Below are 22,233 nucleotides of genomic sequence, written 5' to 3'. Positions count from 1 at the left end.
GTTACATCAGAAGGTAGGAAGCCTGTACTTCAACTTTTAAATGCGTGTTTCAACAAACTATCCACAGAGCATGTTACAGTAGAATAGAATTAGTAAAAGTTTCATGGACGAAAAGAAAAGTGGAAGTATGCATTCTCTCTCACCTGATGCTTGTGTGATGGCATTATCTAATTGTGGGATCTAATTCCTACATAAAGTATCATGAAATCATTCTAAAAAGACAGAACATCCAATTCAATGGAAAGAAAGATAAATTATTGTGGTGAGATGATCCTGCAAGTTAAAATGTCAAATCTGATTCAGGGTATGATCCTTACAATGATACGACTAATCGTTTAAGTCATTGAGACAAAATGACTAAAGCAATTCAAATAACTTTTTGCATTGATTGCCAAAGCGAATCAATTTGACAGTATTTTTAAAATCTGTGATAGCAACTGAAGTACCTTTGCACAAACATTTCATTAAATAAGCCATGCAACATTAATGTAGTCTGAATTTCAAGTTGTTTTCATATTTCAAAACTGCAACCACCCACTCCAGAGGCCTTAAAAGGGCATTTTAAACACCATGGTGGGACTTTGATGCCTGAACCAATAGCCACATTTACTGCCAATTCTAATGGTTATTGGGAGGTGGTGGGTAGCTGCCATCTTGAACCACTGCAGTCCCCTTAATGGAGGTACCTCTACAATGCTGTTAAGGAGGGAGTTCCTGAACTTTGACCCAATATCAAAGAATAAATGGTGATACATTTCCAAAGTCAGGATGCTGTTTGGTTTGCAGAGAAACTTGCAGGTGGTTAAGTTCATATGCATTTGCTGCTCCTGTCCATCTAGATGGTAGTAATCATGAGTTGGAAGGTATTGTGTAAGGAGGCTTGTTGAAATTCTGCAGTGCACATTATGGCACACATTACTGTCACAGTGGTGGAGGAAGTGAATATGTCAATAACACAAATCAAGCAGATTGCTTTGTCCTGGATGGGATTAAACTTTTGAATATTTTTGAAGCTACACTCATCCAGACAAGTTGGGAATATTCCAACAAACCCCAGATGTCTTGTGGACAGTGGACTGGCCTTGTGGAGTCAGGTCATTGCAGGATTCATAGCCTCTGAACTGCTCTTCTAGTCACAGTGTTTATATGGCAAATCAAGTTTAATTGCTGGTCTATGGTAACTCCCTGCACTCCAGGATGTTGATAGTGGTGGATTCAGTGATGGTGATGTTGTTGAATATCATGAGATGATTCTAAGTTCTCTATTATTGGAAGTAGCACATCTGTGATAAGAATGTTAGTTGTCGTTTGCCTTCCCATGCCCGAATACTGTCCAGATTTTGTTGCATGGTTTTGTCCACATTTCAACACAGTGACCACCCACATCAATTCATATTTTATGCAGTGTGAGTCGCATCCATTTTTGGAAGAACGTTTATTTTTAAAAAGAGTCTTCAAAATTCATCACCATAATCTATGGTGCTTGTTGTTTATTGACTGGCACAAAAAGAATTAGAGAATCATTTTATAACTTCACAGTCAGTACTTAAATATTAGCTGTGAGCATTTACCATTTATTTAATGGACATAATGAATGGTCTTTTGAAGTGAGGCAAACAATTAATACAATTTTCATTTAACTGTGCGAGAATAGCTGGTTCACACAAGGGCTAAGTTCAATTCCCACTGCATTACTAATCTGACCCAGTCAGCAATTCAAATCGTACATGGAGAGGTAGGTAAAAAGAAAATAATTCAGACATTATGCCCTGATCTTTATTTCTTGCCAGAATTGTGCGAGTAAAAGCAGTACCTGTGATGACCCTACATTCAGTCTATTCTAACATTAACCAAAGAAGATTTGCCACACAGTTAAAATATCAAGGACATTATGTGCCCAGAGAACTGAGCACAGGCAGATGATTTTTGTTTTTCCCCAAATGTGACTGAGGGCATATTAGTAGAAAAAGATGGGGTCAAAATAATATTGTATTCCAATAAAAAAGATCAAATTATATGTTTCATGCTACAGTTAAGCTAGGGTCTTTTAGTTCTTAAACCAGTAAATAATCTCTTACCTGGGTTGTAGAAACCATTGCTGCAACAGAAACAGGAGCTGAAGGTGATGTGCACATCTGTTGTGAATGGGCTGCACTTTGTGGAGGTAAAATAGAACTGGAAAGTGGAGTACTGCAGATCAAGCCTGGTAGAGTATTCTGCAGTGAAACTGGTACGTCATTACTTGTGTAAACACCTGAAAAGAAAAACAGATTGTGCAAATCTCAGCTCAAAAATTAATCTAACTTACTATGTGAAGCTTCGCATTCATCAATATGCTGCAATCATTTACAGAAATGCTCATTGAATATTGTCCCATTTAGTATTGCTTTGCTTTAACACTGGTAAGATTTTGGATCTGGATAATTTAAGTGTGACTTGATTGGTTTTAATATAGTCAAAATCAAAAGTCACAACATCAAGTTATAATCCAACAGGTTTGGACAAAAAAAAGAGTAGAGGTGCTGGAAAAGCACAGGTGTCAAGCAGCATCATAGGAGCATAAGATGAAGGGGTCCTGCCCAAAATGCCAATTTTCCTGCTCCTCTGATGCTGCCTGTCCTGCTGGTGCTTTTCCAGCACCACTCTAATCTTGACTCTAATCTCCAGCATTTGCAGTCCTCACTTTCGCATAAGTTTGAATAAAAACCTGGTGTCATGTAATTTTTGACTTTATCCACTCCAGTCCAACACCAGCGTCACCACGTGGTTTTAATGTAGTTTATCATGCCTCAGTCAACTGATACCATTTCAGCAAAACATTTCCTCCACTTGAGGCTGCTCACCACACATTGCTACCCAGAATAAGGGTTGCCAGGGATGTACATAGTTTTCAATATCTTTGTTGATAGAAGTCATCCATTTAATTATTTCTGCTGACAATTGTAAAAAAAAAAGGTTTTCATTCAACTTTAGTGACCTTTTTTAAAAACCATAAAAAACACTTTCGAATGGAAGTTGTGTCAAATAACTATTCTTGTCATTTTATCATACTCAACAATTTTTTTAGATTGCCACGTCAGTCCAAGCCTGGATATTTCCAGATCTCGTTGTATTTGAATGTTGACTGCTTCAGTATCTGAAGCATTTCTTATCAATTTCACCCTAATATTTACAGAAACAATCCCTGGCAAATTTCTTGGTTGTTCGGCTCGCCTTCCACTGTTCATGTTCCCTGACATCACCATACCATACCACCCCACACCCATCACCATCATCCATTATCAACAGCACATGCATTTCAACCCTCCATGTGGCCCAGGCACGGATCATAGATTAGTCTTCAATTGGTCAAAAAAACAGCACAAATAAGCCAAGTCTTGCAGGAGCAAATTACTGCAGTTGCAAGAATCTATGCTGAAAACAAGAAATGTTGGAGATCACAATGGGTCAGGCAGCGTCCATGGAGAGAAAGTAAGCTAACGGGGAGTCTGGATAACAACATCAGAGCTGGCGTGAAGTGTGGAGGGGCCAGCATTTATGCAATTGGGGGAAAGGGGGGGGGGGGGGGGGGCGCATGGGAACACCAGAGCTGCAGGAAAGTCAGGGTCATGCTTACACATGGACCAGAGTTGATTTTAACACAGCATCCCACTCATGCCCACATTTCTGTCCTCAGCATGCTGCAATGCTCCAACGAATTACAGCACAAACTGGAGGAACAACATCTCATCTTCAGACTAGGTACTATACAAACTTCTGGACTTAATATTGAGATCAACACCTTCAAACTGGGAACCCATCTCCATTCCTGCCCTTCCTTTTAGCTTTACTTTTACATCTGTCAGCATGTCCTCTTTCCCCTTCCCCAACCCCGGTGGGACTGTTTTCTCCCTCCAAAGTGCCACTTAGACAAACATTTTGTTCTGCCATTCTCACATTCTGATCACTTCGTCTAAACTAGCAACATCCTTCCTGTCCCACACCCCACCACCTTTATTGCATAAATGCTCCTCCCTCCACACTTCATGCCAGCTATGACAAAGAGTCATCTAGACTCGAAATGTTAGCTTGCCTTCTCTTCGTGGATGCTGCCTGACCCGCTGTGATCTCCAGCATTTTATTATTTTCAAGCCAAGTATTATTATTGATTCTATCGCATCACAAAACTTACATTGTGTAATTAACTGTACTCTTTCCTAACTTTTCTCTCCTGTCCTATACAACATAGCGCATTTTCCACTGCTCATGTTGTAAGACATTTATTTTAACCTTCCCTCTTGCTTGTAAAATCTTCATCGGTGTCTCAAGTTACTTACATTTTTCAAAAATATTTCCAGTTTATTTCTCAAAATGTAAGTTTCTCTGTTGCTGAAACGAATGCATCGCTGACAAGCTTTATCTTCCTATCATCACAATGCTCAACTCTTCAATACTGTTCACTATCTTTAATGTCAGCAAAGTGTCTCAGAAACATTGATCATAAATATTGAGGACACCAGGAAGAGCTTCGGTGGTTTTGTACAATATAGTATCATGTGAACATTTACCTCTACCTCAGACAGCAGACAGGGACTCAGTTTCATACCTTCCAAAAGACATCAACGTTGACAATGCAACATTTTCCAATGTTGCAATTAAGTGTCAGCCTACAATCTGTGTTGAAATTTCTCAACTGCAACTTGATTCCTTGAACAATGATGCAGATGTGACAAAAGGAGACATAAATAAGGTAAGTGGTACGATGTTAAGAGAAATGCAGGAACAGAATGGTGCGCAGAAAACTTCGGAAATGACAATACAAATATATAAGGTTGTCAGTAAACTATAAACTTTAATACATCACTGGTAGACAATAGCTAGAGTACTATGTACAATCCAACACAATACTTGTGAAAGGTTATCAAGCTCATAAACAGGATGTAGAGGAGCTTTGCTTGGAAGGCATTACAGATGAGGTACTCCTGCTACGAGACATGAGAGAAGCTGAATTATTCTCTTTAGACCAGAGATGATAAAGGGAGAGTTTTCACAAGAGATGTATAAAATAAAACTGTTTTGCTAGATCAAGAAAATGCAAATTGTTGGCATCGATAGGAAGCACGACAACAAGAGGCAGATTTAAACTGATTTGTCAGAAAATTGGCAGAGGTGTGATTAGGTTTAATGATTTGGAAGCACCATCTGAGAGATGCTTCAACTTCAAAGAGAAATTGGATAAAGGTTTGGGGAAGAAATATGCATGGGCTTGGGAAGAGGACAATAGGAATGTTTGCTTCAATTTTCTGACACTATGTAAAGTGTTTCATTATATCTATTTCAATGTAACAAATAAAAACAGAAAAATATTGCTAATGAAATGGGGATCTCCTTAAAAATATCATATGCTCAGTTTTATGAAGTCAAAATCCAAACAAAACCTGATTCTGTAAACACTTTATTTGCTGGTTCTGAAGACAGAACATTCTTCTTTGAATTAAGATCCATGGTAATTGTTTGCAAAAAGGATTCAAAGACCAATTTCTTTGTACCTGGTTTCATTTATGTCTCGGGTCTCATTAAATTATGGAAGGAAACAATGCTTTTGTGTACTGCATTAATACAAGGTAAGCGGCTGTTGACCCAGAAAATGCATTAAACTTGATACATGAATTCTTGCATTTATTTAGTTTAAGCTTCCTGAAGCCTGCAAAATTGTTGTACTTAGCACATAGGTTACAAACTAGACAAAAACTCAAGCATTGGCAAAGGAGTTAAAAAGAAAGCAAAAACTTCCAGCATTTTCTGTTTTGAACCTAGATTTTCAGCACCTTCAGTATTTTATTTCTGGATTTTCAGAATATTCCAAAAGCTACAAAGAAAAATTGAAAATCATGGCAAAGAAATTCCAAAGAACAGGGGTCAAGGCAAAGGAAATGGAATGGTCAAAGAACACAGTCAAAGTAAGGGATAGGAGGTAAAACTGGATGAAACTCAGGATGGGACAAGAAGCTTAATAACATTAAGATAAGAAATAGATTTTAAATTAAAAGCAATGAGCAGTTGGAGTCTAAAATACGGCAGTGTGTGTTAGAATAGTTGAAGGTTGCGCAAGGAGGAAGTTGGAAAGTATTTAGTTAATTACTTTACCAACACTATTCTTAAGGGTTTATTAAAAAAAGCAATTTTAATGTCCAACCAGTTATTGTCATTTATATAAATGATTCTGATGTGAACACCAGAGGTATGGTTACTAAGCTTGCAGATGACACCAAAATTGGTGGTGTAGTGGTCAGCAAGGAAGGTTACCTCAGAGTACAGTGGGATCTTAATCAGATGGGCCAGTGGACTGAGGAGTGGCAGACTGAGTTTAATTTTGATAAATGTGAGGTGCTGCATTTTGGAAAGGCAAATCAGAGCAGGACTTACCCTTACACTTAATGGTAAATTCCTGGGGAATGTTGCTAAATAAAGAGACCTTGGAGTGCGGGTTCACAGTTCCTTGAAAGTGGAGTCGCAGGTAGCTACGATAGTGAAGGTAGCATTTGGCATGCTTGCTTTTATTGGTCAGTGCACTGAGCATACAAGTTGGGATGTCATGCTGCAGCTGTACAGGACATTGGTTAGGCCGCTTTTGGAATTCTGCACTCGATGCTAGTCTCCTTCCTATAGAAAGGATGTTGTGAAACTTCAAAGGGTTCAGAAAGATTTATAAGGATTTTGCCAGGGTTGGAGGGTTTGAGCTATCAGGAGAAGCTGAATAGGCTGGGGCTGTTTTCCCCACAGTGACGGAGACTGAAGGGTGATCTTATAAAAGTTCATAAAATCATGAGGGGCACGAATAAGGTGGATAGCCAAGATCTTTTCCCAGGGTAGCGGAGTCCAAAACTGGAGGGCATATGTTTAAGTTAGGAGAGAAATATTTAAATAGGACTGAAGGGACAACTTTTTCACACAGGGGGTGGTGCATGTATTGAATGAGCTGCCAGAGAAAGTGGTAGAGGCTGGTTACAACATTTAAAAGGCATCTGGATGGGTATATGAATAGGAAGGGTTAAGAGGGATGTGGGCCAAATGCTGGCAAATGGGACTAGATTAATTTAGGATAGCTGGTCAGCATGGATGGGTTGGACTGCATGGTCTATTTCAATGCCATATAGCTCTGACTCTATGAACACATCAACAAATTTACTAATACCTTTAAGAAAAGAAACCCACCATTCCCAGTGACCAATTCAATTCCACACTACTATAAGTTGACTCTTAATTCTCTCCTCCGTTATGAAGCTAAACATCGAAACAGAATGCAAACAAGGTACAGCCAAGACCATTCGATCCTACTAAATTCTCTTTCCTAACATTGGGTCTTGGGACAAAGTTCGGAGTGTGTCAAAATTGACAGCTGCCCATAGACAGGCCAAATAACCATCAAATACAACCATATCTACTGAATTCTCAGACTCTTTCATCACTAGCCTGTGGAAGCCTTATCCCATCAGGAACATGGATAGAGTGTAATCTGTGGATGACTCTTTGATTGTCTTAACCATTTCAGCTACTGCTTTTAACATTTTGCGAACCAGAATATTATACAAGTGCAAGGTGCAAGATGAAAAAGGAGAATACGGAATGGATGCTGAAATAGTTAGCACTAATTTCCATCCAGCATTACTGCTGGCAGTGGTAGAACATACCATAGGATGTAGTACAGGGCTACATAGTAAAAACCATAAGTGAACACTGTCTGCTTGTCATTTAAAATACTTTATTTTTTAAAAATCAGCTTCTTTAATCTTATCCTATTGGTGACAATAAACTTAATAAATTCTACCATTACAAATACAGCTTATTTCCAGCTCAACAACATTTTCCACTTAAAGGCCTTTTCTGAAACCTTTGTCCATGCTTTTCACATCTCCAGATCTGTTTGCTCAATATTCTTACTGTAGGTTTTCCAACCTTCTTTCTATGCAACCTTCAACTGTTCCAACACACGATTACCTATTTTGTACTCTAGTTGCTCATTACATTGAATTTAAAATCAATCAATTTCCTATCTTAATACTCTCAAGGTTCTTGCCCCATCTTATGCTTAAAGTTTCATCCAGTTTTACCTCCCATCTTGAATGTGGTTTCTGTCCATTCCTATTTCTTTTGCCTTGACCTGTTCTTTGGAATTCCCTTTCCGTGACTTTCAGTTTCTCTTTCTAGTGTTTGGAATATTCTGAAAATCCAAAAGCAAAATACTGAAGAAGCAGAAAATCTAATATCAAAGCAGAAAATGCTGGACGTACTGTGATGGCTGTGAAAAGAGTGAGACAGAGTTGACTTTTTAGATCAACAACCCAGTTCTGATGAAAGATAGTTGACTGGAGGCACATTTCTGTTTCACTCTCTGCAAAGACTGCCAAATTTGCAGCATTTTGTGCTTTTCATAGAATTATAGAAGCCCTACAGTGTAGAAGTGCCATTCGGCCCATCCAGACCACACTGACTCTCCGAATGTCTGTTCACCCACACCCACCCTCCTACATTATCCCTGTAACCCCACATTTGCCACAGCTAACCCACCTAGCTTGGACAGTAGATGGACAATTTAACATCTTATTAATAACACCCCACAAAACGACTGTATAGTGTAAATAACTAGAATAGAATCCTCTGCAACACTTCCAACCATACCAAGGTGCAAGTGTGCAGGCAAGTATGGGGGGGGGAGAAGGGGGAGGAAAGAGAGAAGGAAATGAGGGAGGTTGGAGCAAACCAAGGGAGGATGAGCAAAAAGATAGATGATTTTATTTAAATACTAAGTTTTTTTTGTACACAAGTATATGCAAACACCCACCTGAACCTGCTGGAGATGAGCTGACACTAAGATTCTGTAAACTTCCATTTCGGAGTAGGGATGGAGATTTCTGCAGACTTACACTTGCCACACTGCCTGCAGCAGATGTAACTGATGACGATGGTGATACAGATGAGAGAGAAAGCTGAGAAACATTATCTTTATTTTTACTTCCTTTTGGTCTGCCAGGTCCATGTTTGTACTTTTTATTTCCCTTTCTCTTTTTTTCTTTTATTGCCTCTTCCTCCCCGACTGAATTTTGAGCTCTTTTATACCCTGATACACCACTTGAAGTAACAGTAGTAACATCAGAAATGTCTTTATCTTCACAACCACTCTCAGTCTGTTTTGAATGTTCAATGTTTATTATTTCAGGAGGTCCAGATGTTGGTGGGAGGCCCAGCACAGGACTATTACTAATTAAAGTCCCTTCTTGGTCAAGAGTTTCTCCTTTAGCTGTCTCTCTGTTTGAGGACTGTTGTGAATTGCTGAAACTATCACTTCTTGTATCTGGTTCAGTGAAAGTTTGAAACTCTTGCGGTGATTGGACTGAACTGCCAGATGATTTTATGCTGGATGGGGTTCCTATTAGATTGCCTGTAACAAAAAAGAAATTCACTTATGAAGCTCTATGAGTAAGGTGAATGAAAAAAAAGTAGTACTGAATTTTGATTTCTTAATTGATCTATAAAATGAATAGTTTAAAACTGAAATGTCAAAATTAGCTTTAAGCAAATAAAATTGAATACCGATTTCAGTAATTTGCTTTTTCCAACTTTAAAAGATCGGTTTAAAGTCTTACATCCCATTTACAAAATCAGCTTCACAAATAATTTTCACAGCACATTTTTTACAATGTAATTAAAAGTGCATACACTACAAAAACAATATTTGCTGGGTAGCATTCCTTAGTTCTAAAACCTAAGCCGTGATTCTGAAGACATGCAAAATAAAGACTTCTTGATGACTAATTCTCCAGATTAATTAAGCAAATAGCAAGTAGATTTTAATTAGTCAGGTATTCCAACAAGGTATTGATTTTTAAAAAAGTGTTAGACTTAGTTTTATGAATTAATATTTTTTTAAAAAATCATTCCGTGGATGTGGTCATCGCTGGTTGGCCAACATTTATTGGCCGGCCCCGAGTCACCCTTGAGAAGGTAGTGGTGAGCTGTCATCTTGATCCATTGTAGCCTATGTGGACACACAATGTCATTAGAAAGGGAATTCCAGCATTTTGAACCAACACTATAGGAACAGTGATATATTTCCAAGTCTGAATGGAGAGTGGCTTGGAGGGAACTAGCAGGTGGTGTTCCCATGTACTTGCTGCCAAGTCCTTCCAAATGGAAGCAGTCATGGATATGGAAGATGCTGTCTAAAGAGCCCTGGATGAATTTCTGCATTGCATCTTGGAGATGGCACACAGTGCTGCTACTGAGCACTGGTGCTGAGGGACTGAATGTTTATGGGTGCAGTGCCAATTTAGTGAACTGCTTTGCCCTGAATGATGTCAAGTTTTCTGAGCGTTGTTAACCATTTTGCTCTCCTCGAGGCCCTCTAAATCACAGATACTAGTCTTTTGATTCACCCCTATACAATATTAAAAAGACAGTTAAAGGTACTTAAAACAACAGAGTCTATAGGCTTTGACATTATCCCAGCTGTGATACTGAAGATATATGCTCCACAATATTTGAATCCCTCATCAGGCTGTTTAAGGAGAACTACATCATTGGTACCTACCCAAATTGCCCAGGTATGTGATACCCTGAAAATGGAGGACAAAACCAACCCAGTCACCAATTAAGCCAGTCTACTCTTGACCATCAGTGAAGTAATAGTACATGTCATTACCAGGATTATCAGGTAGTGCTTTTGCACAATAACCTCCCCATCGATATTCAGTTTGCGTTCTACCAGAATCATTCATTTGCTTCAACACAGGCAGAGTTGAATTAAAGAGGCGAGGTGACAATGACTGCCATTGACATAAACACAGCATCTGACCATAATGACATCAAGGAACTCTAGTAAACATGAAATGAATGGGAATCGGGGGAAATTCTCCACTCATTCAAGTCATATTTAGTACAAAATAACATGACTGGAATCACTGGAGGCAAATTATCTTAGATGGCATACTTTCCATTCACTGAATCAATTTATTCAACACAAGAATAAAAAGCCCACTTAATTAGCACCCCACTTACCATTTTGAAAGATGTGCTCCCCAGCAACACTTAATCACAGTAGTACATAAATCTAGAACACACAGTGCACCAACTCACCAAAACTCTTTCAACAGCACCTTCTAAATGCCACTTAGAAGGACAGGGCAATAGATGCATAAGGATACCATTGCCAAGTTGCCCTTCAGCCACAACCAGTCCCAAGTTGGAACAACATCGCTATCCCTTTACTATAACTGGTCCCAAAGCCTGGAAATCCCCTCCAACATTATTGCAGGTGTATTTATACTAGATGGACTGTTCAAGAAAGCAATTCACTGCTACCTCATAGGCATCTAGGGATGGACAACAAATGCTGATCTTGCCAGTAATGTTCACATTCTATCCATGGAAAAAATATTCTCACACACAAGTCATCTTTTCACATACCACTTAACCTACATCACATAATTCGTTATAAGCTGCGGATTGTGCAAGTATTCATCTCATGCTTTCCCAACTTTCTCAAAGGACAATCTCTTTCTGCTTTCAGATGATCAAGAACTGCAATCTGCCCACAAAATGGGGGAAAATCAAGAATCAAAGGATGGTAGTGAAGAAGGAGGAATATCACACTCAGAACTGATGGCATGAATGTTACTTGCCTCTTGTCAATGAGCTGCCAGGTTGGCAGGCAACAATCTTCATGACTCACACCGACACAGAATTCCTTTTGTTGCTGATACATCTCTCTCTGTGTGTGTGTGTGTGTGTGTGTGTAGGTGTAGTAACTCTAGCACACTAAATGGCACCCTGCAGGATGGGGGAAAACCCTGCAAATCTGGTGAAGCCATGTCTTCATGCTTCAAATCCATTTTCTCAGAATACATAGCCTCACTGATCTCACCTGAATAGCTGTTCATGAAAACTGGGTGAGGGCGTAAACATAACCTGCTTCGGTCTGGAGAAAGTCCCAATAAGTGATTAGTGGCCACAATCAATTTCACAGCTCCTTGTTATGCCATCCTTTTCCTAGTCTGAGGTTTGTGGATGCAGAAAGTGGTCGATTTCAATAAGAATGCCCTTAGTGAATAAGATTTCTAAAATACTGTTTCTCAGGAGAACTGCACCCCTAACACCTTCAGTGAAATGTAGTCTACTCTGAAGAGCCCTTTCCTGCTGCTGCTTCCCTATTTGGCCTGCTCTATTCCTTCTGTGATATGTTGGAGGCAAAAGGTTTATACAATCTACTGTACTATGATTGGATACAAGTTATGAAGAAAAGGTAATGAAGTTCTATAGCATATACGATACTATTCTCAATAGACTGAAGTAACTTTAAATAACTCTGGAAACTACCAAAACACTTCTAGAATCAAAGCAAAAACCAGCAGAAAATCAATCACAAACATAATGCAGTTGATGACTCTTTTAAAAAGAGTGCTTATGGCGCTTATGCTGGCTGTTGAACTCATTGTGAGCTGCTCAAGGTTAAGAAAGGGCAAGCTGGAACATTACACTCCAAATTGGTAGTGCTAGAGTCAAATATAAAGTTAAAAATCACAACACCACGTTATAGTCCAACAGGTTTAATTGGAAGCACACTAGCTTTCGGAGTGACGCTCCTTCATCAATCACCTGATGAAGGAGCGTCACTCCGAAAGCTAGTGTGCTTCCAATTAAACCTGTTGGACTATAACGTGGTGTTGTGCGATTTTTAACTTTGTACACCCCAGTCCAACACCGGCATCTCTGAATCATAGAGTCAAATAGGTTGATTGAGGTCATGATTGAGGCCTCCTTCTCCACACTTCAAAACTTACTACTCATCCACACTAAAATTATGTTTCAAATTGAGAAATTGTTGTAAGAACTCAGCAGGTCTAGCAGAATCTGAGCAGAGAAAGAGTTAACATTTTGGGTCCAGTGAAGTTTCTTCAGAACTGTTATGATTTACTGGGCCTGAAATATTAACTTGGCTTTCACTCCACAGATGCTGCCAGGCCTGCTGAGTTTTTTTTTAGCAATTTCCAATTTCCAGCATCGGCACTTCTTTGGTTTGTCTGAAATTATGTTTGACAGGTCTAACAGACGTACACACTTGCACTGCAGGCACCATTTTGAAGGAAAAATAGCATTTGTAGCACCAGAAAAACATGCCAGGTAGTTGAATTTCACAATCTGAATCTTTAACATCATAAAGTGCATCGCATATGTGATTATTAACCACATGAAAGGTAAACAAAAATATTGGGAACGTTTCCTGTATCTTACACCTTTGCCATCTGTTTTTTTCTTGCCTCCTTTGTCGTTACACCTGTTTAAAAGAACAATGATCTACTTGCTTATTTCAGACCATAAGCAAAAAGATTGTCACTTGAAAATACAGAACAACCTCAGTTATCTGAATTTCAGATTATCTAAACAAGATCTCAAAGTCCTGTAAAAATGTTTCAAAGAGATGTTATCAACACTAGTGCGGCAATCGCCATCGGGAAATCTGAGTGCATTAGCAAGGAGGATGATGAGTTGACTGCAACAGAATATGGGATTTTAAATGGTCTAATGTTTATGGAGTAGGGCTGGGGGTTTGGGGAAGGATGATCAGAAGAGCATTCCAGTAATCAAATAAGATTGAAAATGAATGGATAGAATTTCACCTGGTCTGAAATGGTGAGAATGTTGTCAGAATTGCGATGAGAATTTTGAATGGTGTTTCAATTTGAAAACTGGTGAATGAAATAAAATCAGGATAAGTGAGGAGTTAGTACTGGGCGATAAAAAAGGTGGTTTATGTATTTCCAGTGTTTTAATTGCAGGAAATTATGACCAAGCAAAATTGCCAAAAATATCCATATTTACTATGATACAACTAATTTTAAGATAGTAAGTATTTAAAATTTTAAAATTACTTCATGTTAGATATAATTATTTTGACTCATACCTGCTATGAAGCAAAACCTTGTGTCTAAAGACATATTTTTGATGCCAACAATATACATCTAATAGATGCATCATTGGTAGTGTACACGAAGCTGTGATTGGAGCAATGGAGCAAAGAAACACAAGCACCTCAAGCAACAGTGGCTAGATATTTTCTTCGAAAAATAATAACTGACCTCCATCTCAATGAATTTTATTTACACAAAAAGTGATTTTATTTGTAAAATACCATGAATTTTTTCGGCAATATCTAGTGTTTGCATACATTTTATCGATTAAACGAAATAAAAACTCCGCATGCTATTTTTACATAATTATGTTCAGCATGGCTTCCTTTGTTTACGATCAGACCAGTTATCGAACAAAATACTCCCCGTCCATCTCGTTGGGATAATCAAGGTTGTTCTGTACTTTGTTTATCAAATATGCTAATGAGCAGTCAGAAGACTAAAGATCGCTTGTCAAAATAATATTTTACTCAGCAGAACGGGGAGAAGCAACTGGGGGTGTAGGGAAAATAAGGAAGAGCAATAGAGGAATGCACAGAAAGACAGAAGAAGGGAAAAAGAAATTTGCACTTCAAAAAAACTAAAACAATCTAGTCTCAGAGCCTCTCTCATTTATTTAACATAATTTATTATTTTATGGCATTGACAAGCTGGCAGCATTTGTTCCTCATCCCTAATTTCCCTTGAAGGTAGGCCACTTAAAAGTTATTTCATTGAAAGTGATTCCTGATGAAGGGCTTATGCCCAAAATGTCGATTCTCCTGCTCCTCAGATGCTGCCTGACCTGCTGTGCTTTTCCAGCACTACATTATCAACAATTAAAAGTCAACCATGTTGCTATGGGTCCAGAGTCTCACGCAGACAGAACTAGGTAAGGAGGACTAGATGGGTTTTGACAATAGTAAGGAATGGTCTTATAATGACTATGACTCACTTGTACATTCCAGATTTATGAATTAAATTTAAACTTGGTTAACTGCAATGGTAATATTTAAATTAATATTTAACACTCTGAATTGCTAGTCTAATGACTGTACCCAAATGCTACTATCTACCCTCTAAAAGCCAGACTTTCCTCTTAAATGAAGATGAGCAAACTCAGTTATTCTTTAGGCTTTAACAACTTCTCTGCTTCCCTCCCTAACTGCTCATTCAAGATCAATTGAATTCACTGAACTCGAGTGCCCCGTTAACCAACAGTCAGCTTCAAATTCAATATGCAACACTATTTGTTGCCTTTCTAACTCAGTCTTCACTCCTCTTACACAAATTGCTAGTAAAATAGAACAAATATTTTTAGATGAGGTTCCAATTCTGTTAGAGCACAATCACCTTGAGGTGGATAGTTATGGGCTCGAGTCTCACTTCAGAGACCTCAGCATCAAATTTACACTGAAAATCCAATGAGAATTGAGGGTTCCACTATCTTGGATGCTATGTTTTAAATGAAGTGTTTACTTCAAGATCTTGTTTGTGTAAGCAGATGTTAAAAGTTCTCGGCATTATTTTTACCAAGCAACATAAGTTCTTCACCTCTCAGCATCCTAAAATTTATGCCACATTCACTGACAAAGCAGATTATCAAGTCATGAAGTTTGCGATCAGGGGGACTTAGGTATGCACAAACTGGCAGATGTGTATTTCATATTATAACATTTCATGCATCAGCAACTCTCATCCATGAAAGATAGGGACGGCCTCCATTTTGAACAGAGTGGCGAGGAGAAAGGGCGGAAAGAAGCGAGGGCTGCTGGGTAAGTCAGTTTCTCCCACTTAAAAAGGGACTTACCTCGAGAGTCGGGCCTCCATTTTGAACACAGGAGAGAAGGCAGAGTTTTTAAATGGATGAGATCTAAACCAGAGATCCAACTCCCTCCCTCCCACCCACCTCCTCTAACCTTACTAGGAATCTGCAAACTCGGTAAGTTTTCAGGTTCTCTTTTTTTACCTTTTCTTCTCTTCCTTGTTTAGTCCTGTGTGGGCTTTCAGATTAGCAGGGTATTGCATGTTCCTCCTGCTGAATGTGGCAGGTGAGACACACGACATGTCTCTGCCGACCACATCGGCAGGAAGTGCACCCAACTCCAGCTCCTTGAAAAAAAAAGTCGGGTGAACTCTGGATCATCCAGGAGGTTGAGGGAGAAATTGAGAGGATGTACAGGGAGGTGGTCACTCCTCAGACACAGGATAAGGACAGCTGGGTTACAGTCAGGGGGAGGAAAGGGAACCAACAGAGAGAGCAGTTTTGGATACTGCTGGTGGGGACAGTCTACCAGGGAAGAGCCTTAGTTATCATGTCTCTGGCACTGAAGCTCAGAAGGGAAGGGGGGAGAATAGAAAAGCACTAGTGGTAGGGCACTCAAAAGTTAGATGGATTGACAGGAGACATTGTGGTCAGGAACGGTACTCTCGGAAAGTATGTTGCCAGGGTCCGGGATGTCGCCGCTCGGGTTTACAGGATTCTGAAGGGGGGGGGGGGGAATGATATAGCCAGGAAAAGGATTGAGGATTTGACAAGTGACTACAGAGAGCAAGGTTGGAAGCTGAAGAGCAGGATGAGTAGAGTAGTGATCTCAGGTTTGCTACCGGTGCCACAAGACAGTGAGGCAAGGAACAGTCAGCGAGTGCAGCTTAACACATGGCTGCAAAGCTGGTGAAGGATGGAGGGCTTCAGATACCTAGACCATTAGGATACCTTCTGGGGAAGGTAGGACCTGTACGAGGATGACAGATTGCACTTGAACTGGAAGGGCACAAATGTTCTGGATGGGAGATTTGTTTGTGGTTCAGCAGGGTTTAAACTAGTTTGGCAAGGGGGTGGGACCCAGAGCTACATATCTGAGAGGGGGTAGTTGTCGATGGGGCAGTGACAGGATGTGGTGAATCTATCAGGAAGGTTTTTCACATAATGAAACAAACAGATCGGTTAAAGTGTGTTTGCTTTAACACAAGGAGCATCAGAAATAAGAGTGATGACTTACGGCATGGATCTGTACTTGGGACTATGATACTGTGGCCAAAATGGAGACGTGGGTTTCACAGGGGCAGGAATGATTGATAGATATTCCAGGGTTTAGAACATTTAAAAAGAACAGGGAGGGTGGAAAAAGGAGAGGGTGTAGCATTGCTAATCAGAGAACATATCACAGTTACAAAAACGAAGGTCGTTCAGGAAGGTTTGTCTACTGAGTCAGTATGGGTGGAAGTTAGGAATAGCAAGGGAGCAGCCACCTCATAGGGGGTCTGTAGAAAATCCCCAAACAGCAGTAGGAGATTGAAGAACTCATAGGCCGGCAGATTTTGGAAAAATGTAGATGTAGCAGGTTGTTGTTATGGGTGACTTCAACTTTCCCAATGTTGACTGGAACCTCCTTCATGCAGATGGTTTGGATGGAATTATTTTTTTCAGGTGTGTTCAGGAGGGTTTCCTTATTCAGCATGTGGATAGGCCGACAAGGGGAGGCGCCATTTTGGATTTAAAGCTCAGTAAATGAGCCAGGACAGGTGTCAGTTGGTGACAGTGACCACAACTGCTTCACATTTACCATTGCCTTGGAGATAGAAAGGAGCAGTTACCAAGGGAAGATATCTAATTGGGGAAGAGGAAATTATGATGCTATCAGACAGGAGTTCGGAAGTACAGATTGGGAGCAACTGCTCCACAGAAAGGGCACAGACATGTAGAGACTGTTTAAGGAGCAATTGTTGCGAATGATGCACAAATTTGTTCCTCTGAGACAGGCAAGGGGGTAAGATTAAGGAGCCTTGGATGACAAGAACAGAGGAGCTTCTCGTCAAAGGAAGAAGGCAGCTTACGTAAGGTGGGAGAAGCAAGGATCCGGCACAGCTTTAGAGGATTACAGAGTTGCTAGAAAGGAGCTCAGCAATGGACTGAAGAGCCAGGAGAGGGCATGAAAAAGGCTTGGCAGAAAGGATTAGGGAGAACCCAAAAGGCATTTTACTAAAACGTGAGGAATAAGAGAATGATCAGGGAGAAAGTAGCGCCGGTCAGGGGTGGCGTAGGGAACTTGTGCATGGAGTCTGAGCAGATAGGGGAAGCCCTAACTGAGTTTTTGCTTCAGTTTTCACTCAGGAAAGCGATCTTGTTGTGAATGAGAACTTTGAGGAACTGGGAAACAGGCTTGAACAGATCAAGATTGACGAATTTGATGTGCTGGAAAGTTTGGCAAACATTAAGATTGACAAGTCCCCAGAGCCAGACCAGATTTATCCTAGGTTGCTCCGGAAAGTGAGAAAAGAGGTTGCTAAGCTACTTACGAAGAACTTTGCTTCCTCACTCTCCACAGGAGTCATACCTGAGGATTGGAGGGAGGCAAATATTGTTCCTCTTTTCAAGAAGAGGAACAGGGAAATCCCTGGCAATTACAGACCAGTCTTACGTCTGTGGTCAGCAAGGTTTTGGAAAGAATTCTGAGGGATGGGATGTATGACTATTTGGAAAAGCATAGAGTGATTAAAGGCAATCAGTTTGGCTCTCTCAGGGGCAAGTCATGCCTGACAAAATTTATTGAGTTCTTGGAGGTGGTGACGAGACAGGTCAACGAAGGTCGAGCAGTGGATAAGGTGTAAATGGACTTCAGCAAGGCATTTGATAAGGTTCCCATGGTAGGCTCATTCACAAAGTCAGCAAGAATGGGATATGGGGAGATTTGGATGTCTGGATTCAGAATTGGTTGGCTGACAGAAGGGAGAGAGTGGTTGTAGATGGAAAGCATTCTGTCTGTAGATCAGTGGTGAGTGGTGTCCTGCAGGGCTTTTTTTCTTGGGCCACTGCTCTTTGTAGTTTTTATAAAATGATTTGGATGAGGAGGTTGATGGGTGGGTTAGTAAATTTGCTGATGACACAAAGCTTGGAGGTGCTGTTATAGTATTGAGGGCTATTGTGACATAGACAGGATGCAGAACTGGGCTGAGAAATGGCAGATGGAGTTCAACATGGATAAATGCAAAGTGATGCATTTTGGAAGGTTGAACTTGAATGCTGAATATAGGATTAAAGACCGGATTCTTGGCAGTGTGGAAGAACAGTGGGATCTTGGTGTTCAAGTACATAGATCGCTCAAAGCTGCCATCCAAGTGGACAGGGTTGTTAAGAAAGCATACGGTGTTTTGGCTTTCTGTTTTTGTTTCTGATTGACAGTCATCGGCACCACCTGGTGCTCCCGCGAGGAGGTTGAGCAGTTCATCAACTTCACCAACACATTCCACCCCGACCTTAAATTCACCTGGACCATCTGACACCTCCCTCCCCTTCATGGATCTCTCCATCTCCATTAATGACAACCGACTTCACACTTTTTTTTTTTTTACACAAAACCACCCACTCCCACAGCTACCTGGATTACACCTCTTCCCCACCCTACCTCCTGCAAAAATTCCAATTCCGTATTCCCAATTCCTCTGCCACCGCTGTATCTGCTCCCAGGAGGACAAGTTCCACCACAGATTGCCTCCTTCTTTACAGACCGCAATTTCCCTTCCCATGTGATTGAAGGTGCACTTCAACGCATCTCATCCACATCCCTCACCTCCAACTGTAACAAGGACAGAACCCTCCTGGTCCTCACCTTTCACCCTTCCAACCTTCGCATAAACCGCATCATCTGCCGACATTTCCGCCACCTCCAAACGGACCCCACCACCAGAGATGTATTTCCCTCCCCACCCCTTTCTGCTTTCCACAAAGACTGTTCCCTCCGTGACTATCTGGTCAGGTCCACGCCTCCCAACAAACCACCCTCCCATCCTGGCATCCTCCCTTGCCACTGCAGGAATTGCAAAACCCGCACCCACACCTCCTCCCTCACCTCCATCCAAGGCCCCAAAGGAGCCTTCCACATCCAAAGTTTCACCTGCACATCCACCAATGTCATTTATTGTATCCGTTGCTCCCGATGTGGTCTCCTCTACATTGGGGAGACTGGACGCCTCCTCGCAGAGCGCTTTAGGGAACATCGCCGGGACACCCGCACCAATCAACCCCATGGCCCTGTGGCTCAACATTTCAAACCCCCCCCCCCCCCCCCCCCCACTCTGCCGAGGTCATGGAGGTCCTGGGCCTCCTCCACCACCACTCCCTCACCACCCAACGACTGGAGGAAGAACGCCTCATCTTCCACCTCGGAACACTTCAACCCCAGGGCATCAATGTGGAATTCACCAGTTTCCTCATTTCCCCTCCCCTCACCTTACCCCAGTTCCAAACTTCCAGCTCAGCACCATCCGAATGACCTGTCCTATCTGCCAATCTCCCTTCCCACCTATCCGCTCTACACTCCCCTCTGACCTATTCACCTTCATCCCCACCTCCATCCATCCATTGTACTCTTTTCTACCTTCTCCCCAGTCCCACTGCCCCCATTTATCTCTCCAACTTGGAGGCTCCCTCCCTCTATTCCTGATAAAGGGCTTTTGCCCGAAATGTCAATTTTCCTGCTCCTTGGATGCTGCCTGACCTGTTGTGCTTTTCCAGCACCACTCTAATCTAGACTCAAGCTTTCAGCATCGGGCAGTCCTCACGTTTGCCTATTACAGAAAGATGGCTGACAGAGGAACAGGATTGGAAGCTCAATGTTCTTGGCCATAGATGATACAGAAAGACTAAAAGGGGAAGTGAGAAAAGAGGGGGAGTAGCTTTTTTGATTAGGGAAAACATCATTGCAGTATTTACGATATTGCTGGTGGATCTTCCAGTAAAGGTGAGTGGAGCGAGAAATAAGAAAGGTATGATCACTTTGGTGGGATTGTACTATAGGCCCCCAGTAGTCAGCAAGAAGTTAAGGAGCAAATATATAGGGAGAGTGAGTTTTGAGAAGATTTGTAGCTCAGGTTGAGGTTCTGGATGTAGGTTTGCCCTCTGAGCTGGAAGGTTAATTTCCAGATGTTTTGTCACCCTACTAGGTAACATCTTCAGTGGGCCTCCGGGAGATCAGAGACAGTTCCAAGCAATAATAGGCTTGTAATAGTAGGGGATGTTAACTTCCCAAACATGAGACTGGGACTGCCATAATTTTAAGGACTTGCATTGGGATTACGGTGTTAAGAACACTTTCTCAATTAAAATGTAGATGGCCTACTACAGAAGGGAGAAAAACTCTACTTCCTCTTGGTAAACAACATATGGCAAGTGACTCAGGTGTTAATGGAGGTGCATTTGGGACCAGTAACCATAATTCAATTCATTTAAAAATAATAATGGAAAGGATAGACCTGGTTCACACGTTTTCAAGTTCTAACTTGGGACAAGGGCAATATTGATGGTATGAGGCAGGAACTTTCAAAACTTCATTGGGAGAGGCGATTCACAGGTAAAATGGACATTAGATTAGATTAGATTACTTACAGTGTGGAAACAGGCCCTTCGGCCCAACCAGTCCACACCGACGCGCCGAAGCGCAACCCACCCATATTCCTACATTTACCCCTTTAACCTAACACTACAGGCAATTTAGCATGGCCAATTCACCTGACCTGCACATCTTTGTGACTGTGGGAGGAAACCGGAGCACCCGGAGGAAACCCACGCAGACACGGGGAGAATGTGCAAACTCCACACAGTCAGTCGCCTGAGTCGGGAATTGAACCCGGGTCTCTGGCGCTGAGGCAGCAGTGCTAACCACTGTGCCACCGTGCCGCCCACTGGCAAGTGAGAAGCTTTCAATTAGAAACAGAGTTCAGAGACAGCAAGAGTTCAGGGACAGCATGTTCTTGTTAGATTGAAGGGCAAGGCTGGTAGGAATAGAGACTTGAGATATTTAGGTCCTGGTCAAGAAAAAGGAGGCCGATGTCAAGTACAGACAGTTGGCATCAAATTAATCCCTGGAGTAGTGCAGGGGTTTAAAGAGGAAATCAGGAGGGCAAAATGGGACATGAAATAGATGGCCTCATTGATCAAAAGCTATGTGTTGAACCACAGAGGATGGGAGATACTCAATGAATACTTCACATCAGAATTTGAAAGACATGGAAGCTAGGTAACTTAGTGCTATCTTGAAAACAATCCAGATTATAAAAAAAGTGGTGCCAGAGATCTTTAACTAGATAAATCCCCAGGACATAATTATATTCCACCACATTAAGAAAAGCTAGGGAAGAAACTATAGGCCACCAAGTAGAGATATTTATCTCATTGACAGCAATGGCCGAGGTACAGGAAAACTGTAGGGTGGCTAATGTTGTGTGACTATTTCAGAAAGGCTGCAAAGAAAAGTCAGGGAACTACAGAACAGTGAGTCTCAGTTGTGCGTAAGCTGTTGGAAGACCAAAAGTC

The 22,233-nt window shown here is 41.1% G+C and overlaps 1 protein-coding gene across 9 annotated transcripts in view; it reads right to left on the bottom strand.

The window, feature by feature from the left end:
* mllt10 (MLLT10 histone lysine methyltransferase DOT1L cofactor) overlaps positions 1–22,233 on the bottom strand; it is a 294,669-nt gene that overhangs the window by 141,798 nt on the left and 130,638 nt on the right. For all 9 annotated transcript variants that reach the window (XM_087987376.1, XM_087987375.1, XM_087987379.1 and 6 more), the window contains 2 exons: positions 8,822–9,418; positions 2,079–2,254 (listed from right to left, as the gene is read on the bottom strand). In XM_087987376.1, coding sequence (XP_087843502.1) covers positions 2,079–2,254; positions 8,822–9,418 — 773 coding nt within the window. The remainder of the gene's footprint in view (positions 1–2,078; positions 2,255–8,821; positions 9,419–22,233) is intronic.

Source organism: Chiloscyllium plagiosum, unplaced genomic scaffold (genome assembly GCF_037043375.1).
Source record: "Chiloscyllium plagiosum isolate Xiang-an unplaced genomic scaffold, Cpla_swu_hap1 HiC_scaffold_5, whole genome shotgun sequence".
NCBI classification, from domain to species: domain Eukaryota; kingdom Metazoa; phylum Chordata; class Chondrichthyes; order Orectolobiformes; family Hemiscylliidae; genus Chiloscyllium; species Chiloscyllium plagiosum.
This window is presented reverse-complemented; position numbering and strand designations above follow the sequence as displayed.